Here is a 10,184-nt window from a genome sequence, read left to right as displayed (position 1 = left end):
ACACAGAACAATACAAAATAGACCTATACAAACACAGAGTAAGTAAAGCTTATAAATTATTATCAGATTCCCCACAACTGGGCAGAACATAAACTGAAGGTCTATCATACATTTCTCTCCCACACAGGAGGACTGAGCATTATTCAACAGCAGACGTTCTGATTCTGTACTCACAGGCTGATGCTGGAGTGTGGACTCAAGTGATGAAGATGGATCTTTGGGTAAAGTGTACTCTCTCCTGAAAACCTCTCTCTTTTATAGAACGGGAGATAACTGAAACCCTCTGACAATTTGTGAGGAATTGCATTAGTGTGTATAATTGATGATATAATTTATGACCAAGTTTCCCTTGAATCAACCTTTGTAGTATGATTTCTAGAGGAATGACTGAGTGCAGTTCAAACAAAAAAATGCTTTTGCAGCATTTACAAAACAACAGTGTTATTTCAGTTTGAGGGACTAACCTCATCCTTATTTAGGATAAAGAATATAGGGCTATAGCTGCTGGTGCTACTTTTATCTTTATTCTCGTTAAATCATTAGAACAACAATGACATATAGCACACATTACTCATACCCAATAAAATCCTGTAGATTTTTGATGCAGGGATACTACCACATATTGGATCATACTCAGGGTCAATCCTATCCACATTTTTCATATAGCCCATAAGTCTTTGCGTTTGTGTGTGCATAAGTTCCTCTTCCTCTTGCTTGTCAGTTTTGCAAGAGAAAAGCACAAATGAAAATAGCTGATCTACAAGCTCACTGCGACACATTGTGAGGTTGTACATCAACCAGCTACTACCAATAATTTATTTGCAAGTGACTTTACAGAAAAAACAAGCCAAATGTTGCACTTATAATAAGCAGACATGACAACACGGCCTGAAGGAAGCAAAGCTCACAAGGAGCCCCAGTACGTTGGCGGTGGAAAACGTGGATAGGGCAGTGATTCTCAACCTTATTATACCGAAGTACCACTAAACCTTTTTCCAATGGAATGTTGAGTGGGAGAATGTGACGTCTTGGATTTTGACAGAGGCTTGACTGTCAAAGAAAAGGCACTGCTCAGGACTTATATGTCAGCAAGTGACTTTACAGAAAAAACAAGCCAAATGTTGCACTTATAATAAGCAGACATGGCAACACGGCCTGAAGGAAGCAAAGCACACACACAAGGAGCCCCAGTACGTTGGCGGTGGAAAACGTGGATAGGGCAGTGATTCTCAACCTTATTATACCGAAGTACCACCAAACCTTTTTCCAATGGAATGTTGAGTGGGAGAATGTGACGTCTTGGATTTTGACAGAGGCTTGACTGTCAAAGAAAAGGCACTGCTCAAGACTTATAAAAGTCCACTGATTCATCTTCTGATGTCAAATGTGTGGGTTTTAATGATCCAATCCAATCTCAACCGGTCCAGAGCTCTTTTTCACTTAATTTGCTGTACTCTGCCTCTGCCTTGTGAAGCGTCAAAGTACCCAGTACCACACACATGGACCAAACAAACTGAGTTTCAGCACTACAGCAAGGGTTCCCAAACTTGCCCTAAAGGGCGAGGTCACATGCACGCATCCGCCTCGTTGACGGCAGACTGCTGGGTGAGGGCTGGCGCTTTGGCACTAACAAGACTGTATGAGGGAATACCATGGGTGAGCCAGAAAATAGCCGCCAGGAGAATGAGACTAGCAGGCCACTGCCAGCAAACTGGTGCTCTGGGAACCAACACAAGGGCATCGATCATGAGGACATCGTTAACATACGTGGATGTACAGGAGTGCAAAGTACCAACGAACTGGCCAAATGTATGGAGGACGACCTAGAGAGAGGTCAGATCAACATGGAATGAATTCTGTACTAGCCATATAAGGATCATGTCTTGAGTGTACAGGGTTTGATGAGGTCAGATCAACATATGGAATGTCAGAACAGGTCAGCTCCCTATATGGAGATCTAAGGGTGGTAGCGGGGATATTCTCTTGAGTGTACAGGGTTTGATGAGGGCCCAGGTATGGCCGGGCCTAAAGTTTCGGGCCTGTTGAGTAATGTGTGCTACAGTATGTCATTGTTGTTATAATGATTTAATGAGAATAAAGATAAAAGTACTAGCACCAGCAGCTATAGCCCTATATCCTAAATAAGGATGAGGTTAGTAGTCCCTCGAACTGAAATAACACTGTTGTTTTGTAAATGCTGCAAAAGCATTTTTTTTGTTTGAACTGAAAGTTCAAACAAAAGTCATTCCTCTAGAAAAAATACTACAACGGTTGATTCAAGGGAAACTGTGTCATACAATTATTTCATCAATTATACACACTAATGCAATTCCTCACAAATTGTCAGAGGGTTTCAGTTATCTCCCGTTTTATAAAAGAGAGAGGTTTTCAGGAGAGGAGTACACTTTACCCAAAGATCCATCTTCATCACTTGAGTCCACACTCCAGCATCAGCCTGTGAGTACAGAATCAGAATGTCTGCTGTTGAATGCTCGGTCTTCCTGTGTGGGAGAGAAATGTATGATAGACCTTCAGTTTATGTTCTGCCCAGTTGTGGGGAATCTGATTTGATAAGCATTACTTACTCTGTGTTCGTATAGGTCTATTTTGTATTGCTCTGTGTTCTAGGGATGTGCTGCATCCTTTGTGCAAACATTCCAGATATTTTCCAGTTTTATGTTTTTACATATTATAAGCCTTTGTGCATGTTCTGCTCTTTATCCATTTTTAGAATCATGAGCAGGAACCGTTTGTCCAAGTATGATGAGCTCCACAAGGGGGATTACCTCATGTCCAACAACCACGAGTGGAAAGCTCTCTTCCAGGTCAGAATTATGGGAACATAAATCATGACATTGTAGTCACTTTGATGTATCCTAAGGGAAACAAATTTGTGCACCCAGCATATCGTCTCTGTCGGGTGGAAACCTCATATGCCCAAAACAGTTCATTTTCGGGATTCAAATTCAAAAACAGCACACAAAAACACACAAAAGGTTCAACTATGGAGACAAGAGGTTTCTACCGATAGCAACAATATGGAAGCATTATCTTCATGCAGGCCTCTTGTGATTTCATAATAGCCTCATCAACTCACAAAATTTGATGTAACTATTGCTTGTGCTAAATTTACACCTGAGACCTGTGCAGAGAAGCATAATAACCATATGAATCAGAATTCTATAATCAGCTTTATTGTCACATCACAGAAGGTTATATTTACACATAATACCTGAGATAAGGTATAAAAGGTGCGTAAGCATAGCAGCAGGTGTACTGTGCATTATATATAGGCCTACTATAACAAAATATAACCATGTTATCTTCCACTCCAGGATGATGGCAGCTTTGTCATCTACGGCTGGAAGCCCATGTGGTCAGCGGAGATGGGCGGCCAGCGAGATGCCCATCGCATGTGCATGCAGGACGACTGCAACTTTGTCATGTACAAGAAGGACAACAAGATGATGTGGCAGACCAAGACCCAGACCTCCGGATGCTTCAAGATGTGCCACATGTACCTGAGGGACGACGGCACCTTGATGATGGAGAGGGATGGAGAGGAGGTGTGGTCCTCAGCCCAGTCCAAGGGCTTCAAGTTATGAAGCTGAGACCAGCCAGCCATCATTGTTGTTCTTCCTCCTGCATTACTTGGATAGATATGTGTGATTAAATCTCTCTGATATCAAATTCACAATCTTCAATAAACCGCATGGAAAATGTCAACCTTGTGTTGAAGTCTTCTCTAGCAACTTGAACCCTATAGTTGTGTTATATATTTGGGGTACGAACAGCTGCAATACTGCTGGGCGACCTAAAGTGGCACTGTTGAGCAGCCTAAATAAAAGGGCCATTCAAATTTCACACAGAGCTCTATAACTATACAGCCAGCCAGCGGTGTTGTTGAGGAGCGCTAGAGCTTTTTATGCCCCAAAAATGCCCAGAGAGATGGGGTCGACACGCAGCAAAGGTCATCGCGATCGGGACTCGAGTGACTAGTTAGATAGATAGATGGAAACAGATGGAAACATGGAAAAGATAGATAGAAACAGGGTCTCAGCAGCATGTGGTGTTTGTGGCAAAAGAGCTTGTGCGCTGCTCTCCTTTTATACTGGTTGGTGATTTTATACTGCCCCAGGTGTGTCACAATCTCCACAACACGCCTCCAATCTCTACTGCCACTCCCACCATCCATCATCAGCACTGGAAAACAGTGGATTACACACAGACCAAAACACCACTAGGGCCACATAGGACCATAACACAGAGCTCAAACAGTTTTATGATACCATAGAAAATGTGTATAATTATTTTGGCCACAGCATTAAACGCAGGCATAATTTCCACAGACACCCAGGCATCACGTTGAAGCGATTATGAACTACCTCAAGCTTCACACTCCAATACAAATGAAACTATTTGAATAAAGGTTGTACACATCAGTGAAATTAACCTCTGGGAAAATCCCTAATTGAGAGTGTAGGCCTAGCAAGCCACAGATCATATAGGCTGCATGGTTAACAGGGCTTGGGCACTACCCATATCTCGATGCCGCGGTTCTTGTATTCTTTATTTTGTTTTACTGAGAATAAGTTTAGGGGCCGGACGGTTAGCTCAACCGTCTAGGCACCTAGGCTGCCGAGCCAGCCGGACGGCCTTTGCCGTGTCACTCCCCATCTCTCTCCCCATTTCCTGTCTAATTACTGTACCCTATCAATAAAGGCAAAAAAATATCTTTAAAAAATAAATAAATAAATGTAGGGTTAGGCATAGTTTTACTGGGATTACGTGTTTTACTGAGGTTAAGGTTAGGGAAAAGGTTAGGTTTAACCATTTAAGCATCATTTACTTAGGTTACTTTAGGAATACCAGGCTGCGCAGTTCCGCCAGCTGTACACCCGGGGCGAGTTGGTAAAGGGGCGACTTGTTTGGTATTTGAGCATCACACTGACCTTCCAGACATACAGTAGATGACACATTTCCATGATCTTACTACAGAGGGAGAGACATACGATATCAGTAACTCTTGTTGGCCCAGGTGGCTGGCATAGCCGTCTGGGCACTGGTAATCTAGCCTGACAGTCTGTTGTGGGTTCGAGTCCTGATCCCGACGACCTTTGCTGCGTGTCGACCCCATCTCTCGGGGCATTTTTGGGCCATAAAAAGCTCTAGCGCTCCTCAAAAATCACACCCGTGTGACTCAGGCTCCTCAACAACACCGCTGGCTGGCTGTATAGTTATAGAGCTCTGTGTGAATGGCTCTTTTTATTTAGGCTACTCAACAGTACCACTTTAGGTCGCCCAGCAGTATTGCAGCTGTTCGTACCCCAAACATATAACACAACTATAGGGTTCAAGTTGCTATAGAGAAGACTTCAACACAAGGTTGACATTTTCAATGCTGTTTATTGAAGATTTTGAATTTGATATCAGAAAGATTTAATCACACATATCTATCCAAGTAATGCAGGAGGAAGAACAACAATGATCTCCCTCAACTGCGGAAGCCCTTGGACTGGGCTGAGGACCACACCTCCTCTCCATCCCTCTCCATCATCATGGTGCCGTCGTCCCTCAGGTACATGTGACACATCTTGAAGCCTCCGGAGGTCTGGGTCTTGGTCTGCCACATCATCTTGTTGTCCTTCTTGTACATGACAAAGTTGCAGTCGTCCTGCATGCACATGCGATGGGCATCTCGCTGGCCGCCCGTCTCCGATGACCACATGGGCTTCCAGCCGTAGATGACAAAGTTGCCATCATCCTGGAGTGGAAGATAACATGGTTATATTTTGTTATATAATGCACAGGATACATCAAAGTGACTACAATGTCATGATTTATGTTCCCATAATTCTGACCTGGAAGAGAGCCTTCCACTCGTGGTTGTTGGACATGAGGTAATCCCCCTTGCGGAGCTCATCATACTTGGACAAGTAGTTCCTGCTCATGATTCTAAAAATGGATAAAACCAGTCAGGTGTAAAGGAGCAACTTGGACACCCATGCATGAAGGAAGCATGAGTTCAAGTCCGTTGCTCTCCCCAGGTTGGCGGAGGGTGTGTAGAGCCCAGGATCACATTAGATAATTGACAGGGGTGAAAAATGGGTTACAAAATCGTGGGATAAAAAAAAGAAAAAGAAAATGGATAAAGAGCAGAACATGCACAAAGGCTTATAATATGTAAAAACATAAAACTGGAAAATATCTGGAATGTTTGGAATGTTGGAAGGATGGAGCACATCCCTAGAACACAGAACAATACAAAATAGACCTATACAAACACAGAGTAAGTAATGCTTATAAAATCAGATTCCCCACAACTGGGCAGAACATAAACTGAAGATCTATCATACGTTTCTCTCCCACACAGGAGGACCGAGCATTATTCAACAGCAGACGTTCTGATTCTGTACTCACCAGCTGATGCTGGAGTGTGGACTCAAGTGATGAAGATGGATCTTTGGGTAAAGTGTAAAGTGTTCTCCTGAAAACCTCTCTCTTTTATAGAACGGGAGATAACTGAAACCCTCTGACAATTTGTGAGGAATTGCATTAGTGTGTATAATTGATGATATAATTTATGACACCTGTTTCCCTTGAATCAACCGTTGTAGTATGATTTCTAGAGGAATGACTCCACCAGGAGGATAGGAGTGTGTGTGTGTGTGTGTGTGTGTGTGTGTGTGTGTGTGATGTTTGGCAAAATGTTTAGGAGAAATATAAATGTGTGTGTGTGACTGTGTGTGTGTGTGTGTGTGTGTGTGTGTGTGTGTGTGTGTGTGTGTGTGTGTGTGTGTGTGTACGTGTGTGTGTGTGTGTGTGTGTGTGTGTGTGTGTGTGTGTGTGTGTGTGTGTGTGTGTGTGAGGCGGCTTGGCCTGTTGTAGCGCCACCTTGAGGCTGATTTGAAAACTGTCAAGTGGCATTTCTTCCAAAGCCTAGTGGGAATATGCATGTACAGTTTCACCACAATCGGACGCTGCATTGAGTAGTTGTGGCGATTTGTACAAAGCGAGTACAAAGCAGGCTACTCCTGAAAAGTTTGCAAAACATAATCTCTCCCCATGCCTTCGGCCCCATGGAGACAAAAATGCTTTTGCAGCATTTACAAAACAACAGTGTTATTTCAGTTTGAGGGACTAACCTCATCCTTATTTAGGATAAAGGATATAGGGCTATAGCTGTTGGTGCTACTTTTATCTTTATTCTCATTAAATCATTAGAACAACATACCCAATAAAATCCTGTAGATTTTTGATGCAAGGATACTACCACATATTGGATCATACTCATTCAGGGTCAGTCCTATAGGGCAGTGATTCTCAACCTTATTATACAGAAGTACCACCAAAACTTTTTCCAATGGAATGTTGAGTGGGAGAATGTGACATCTTGGATTTTGACAGAGGCTTGACTGTCAAAGAAAGGCACTGCTCAGGACTTATAAAAGTCTACTGATACATCTTCTGATGTCAAATATGTGGTTTTAATGACCTGTATAGCGGGCCCAATCCAATCTCAACAGGTCCAGAGCTCCTTTTCACTTAATTTGCTGTACTCTGCCTCTGCTTTGTGAAGCATCAAAAGGTTGTAAAAAGGTTGCGTGCACGCATCCGCCTCGTTGACGGCAGACTGCTGGGTGAGCGCTGGCGCTTTGGCACTAACAAGACTGTATGAGGGAATACCATGTGTGAGCCAGAAAATAGACGCCAGGAGGGTGGTAGCGGGGACATTCTCTTGAGTGTACAGAGTTTGATGAGGGCCCAGATAGGGCCCAGGTAGGGCCGGGCCTAAAGTTTCAGGCCTGTTGAGAACTCTAGTTTTTGCGAGCTGCCGGTCGCGGCTGCACTAATAACTTTGGGGCGGGCCTGTCTAGAGTTTGAATGGACAGGTATCAGTCAAAAGGCAGACATCGGAGAGGAAGGATGTATGGGGAAGGATCAACATATGGAATGTTAGAACAGGTTCTGACATATATCCATATGTCGGAAGGACGGACACACGGACGGATGGACGGAGTGCAAAACATACTCTCTCCCCATGCCTTCGGCCCCATGGAGACAAAAATGCTTTTGCAGCATTAAAACAGTGTTATTTCAGTTTGAGGGACTAACATATGGGACTAATATATGGAGATCTAAGGGTTTGAGATTGATGTAGAGTTGCTGGCCAATATTGATGACATCAGGGATCTCCATATATGGGCTTAATTGCGACAGCAGGTTTACTATGACATCAGTGATCTCCATCCCTGATGATGTCACGTCATGTCACCTTTGTCACGAGACCATCCATGGCGATAAGTGACTGACTGACTGACAGGAAATGGACGTTTTCATAGTAATTGCATAGTAATTGTTTTTGCGACCTGTGGTCGCAAAAACATGTGAGTACATTTTCCATCAGCCATGTGGGTGTTGTGGTGCCACATGGCCTGGCTGGTTGCAGTCATCCTGCATGCACAGGCGTCATAGTGACCAGCAGTGACTGAGCATCAGGTATCGCCCCTAAACCATCTCGCCCCTCGGGGCAGCGGTGGACGAACGGTTTGCGGAGCAGTCTTGATATCGGAAGGTCGCTAGTTCGTATCCCCGGACCGGCACGTTAAAATTAACACCGCTGAAGTGCCCTTGGACAAGGCATTGAACCCCTACCATGAAATGTTATATGAGCAGGGCCTGTAGGGAACTGTGATGTATGTAATGTGTTTTATTTTCGTTTTATTTTTTGTTTTGTCATTATTTATTTATTTTTGTTCTGTATGTATTGTCAAAACATTTCGTGATAAGATTTTGTTTGTATTTGTGCTGCCATGGGGATGTGGGGGGGGGGGGGGGGGGGGGGAATATATGTCAATTGTTTTGAAAATACTTCTTTGTACTGTAAAGAAAATCAATAAACATATGTTTTAAAAAAAAAAGTATGAGCAGGGCCTGGCTGTAAACAAGTTCTTGAGCTTAGTCCAGTTACCCTGCATGAACATAGTACCTTTCATTTCCTTTCCCTCGTCATTCCTCTAGAAATCATACTACAACGGTTGATTCAAGGGAAACTGGGTCATAAATGATATCATCAATTATACACACTAATGCAATTCCTCACAAATTGTCAGAGGGTTTCAGTTATCTCCCGTTCTATAAAAGAGAGAGGTTTTCAGGAGAGGAGTACACTTTACCCAAAGATCCATCTTCATCACTTCAGTCCACACTCCAGCATCAGCCGGTGAGTACAGAATCAGAATGTCTGCTGTTGAATAATGCTCGGTCCTCCTGTGTGGGAGAGAAACGTATGATAGATCTTCAGTTTATGTTCTGGGGAATCTGATTTTATAAGCATTACTTACTCTGTGTTTGTATAGGTCTATTTTGTATTGTTCTGTGTTCTAGGGATGTGCTGCATCCTTCCAACATTCCAAATATTTTCCGGTTTTATGTTTTCACATATTATAAGCCTTTGTGCATGTTCTGCTCTTTATCCATTTTTAGAATCATGAGCAGGAACCGTTTGTCCAAGTATGATGAGCTCCGCAAGGGGGATTACCTCATGTCCAACAACCACGAGTGGAAGGCTCTCTTCCAGGTCAGAATTATGGGAACATAAATCATGACATTGTAGTCACTTTGATGTGTCCTAAGGGAAACAAATTTGTGCACCCAGCATATCGTCTCTGTCGGGTGGAAACCTCATATACCCAACAGTTTTTCGGGATTCAAATTCAAAAATAGCACACAAATATGGAGACAAGAGGTTTCTACCGACAGCAACAATATGGAATCATTATCTTCATGCAGGCCTCTTGTGATTTCAGAATAGCCTCATCAACTTACAAAACTTGATGTAATTATTGCTTGCCAGGTCACCTGAGACCTGTGCAGAGAAGCACATCTGAATCAGAATTTTATAATCAGCTTTATTGTCACATCACAGAACGTAAAAAAAAGCGGGAGTGAAATTTGTTTTTGTGGGGGGGGGGTGATCAAAACAGGAAACAAAACAAAACAAAGTCAAAATCTACATATTTACACATAATACCTGAGATAAGGTATAAAAGGTGCGTAAGCATAGCAGCAGCTGTACTGTGCATTATATATAGGCCTACTATAACAAAATATAACATATGTTATCTTCCACTCCAGGATGATGGCAACTTTGTCATCTACGGCTGGAAGCCCATGTGGTCATC

The 10,184-nt window shown here is 43.0% G+C and overlaps 2 protein-coding genes across 2 annotated transcripts; one reads left to right on the top strand and one right to left on the bottom strand.

Annotated features, from left to right (window-relative positions):
- Nucleotides 1-2,735: 2,735 nt before the first annotated feature.
- On the top strand, nucleotides 2,736-3,605 carry LOC308336396 (B-type lectin plumieribetin-like; the record flags this gene model as incomplete). Its single annotated transcript, XM_080793760.1, has 2 exons — nucleotides 2,736-2,825; nucleotides 3,336-3,605. The coding sequence occupies 2 exons, from the start codon at nucleotides 2,736-2,738 to the stop codon at nucleotides 3,603-3,605; spliced, it is 360 nt and encodes a 119-aa protein (XP_080649886.1).
- Nucleotides 3,606-5,494: 1,889 nt separating this feature from the next.
- LOC308336395 (B-type lectin plumieribetin-like) lies at nucleotides 5,495-5,951 on the bottom strand (the record flags this gene model as incomplete). The annotated part of the gene is made up of 2 exons (XM_080793759.1): nucleotides 5,495-5,764; nucleotides 5,862-5,951. 2 exons carry the CDS (start codon nucleotides 5,949-5,951, stop codon nucleotides 5,495-5,497), a joined length of 360 nt encoding a protein of 119 aa, XP_080649885.1.
- Nucleotides 5,952-10,184: the final 4,233 nt, after the last annotated feature.

The sequence above is a fragment of the Protomyctophum bolini genome (assembly GCF_963924005.1).
Source record: "Protomyctophum bolini genome assembly, chromosome: 21".
NCBI lineage: Eukaryota > Metazoa > Chordata > Actinopteri > Myctophiformes > Myctophidae > Protomyctophum > Protomyctophum bolini.
This window is presented reverse-complemented; position numbering and strand designations above follow the sequence as displayed.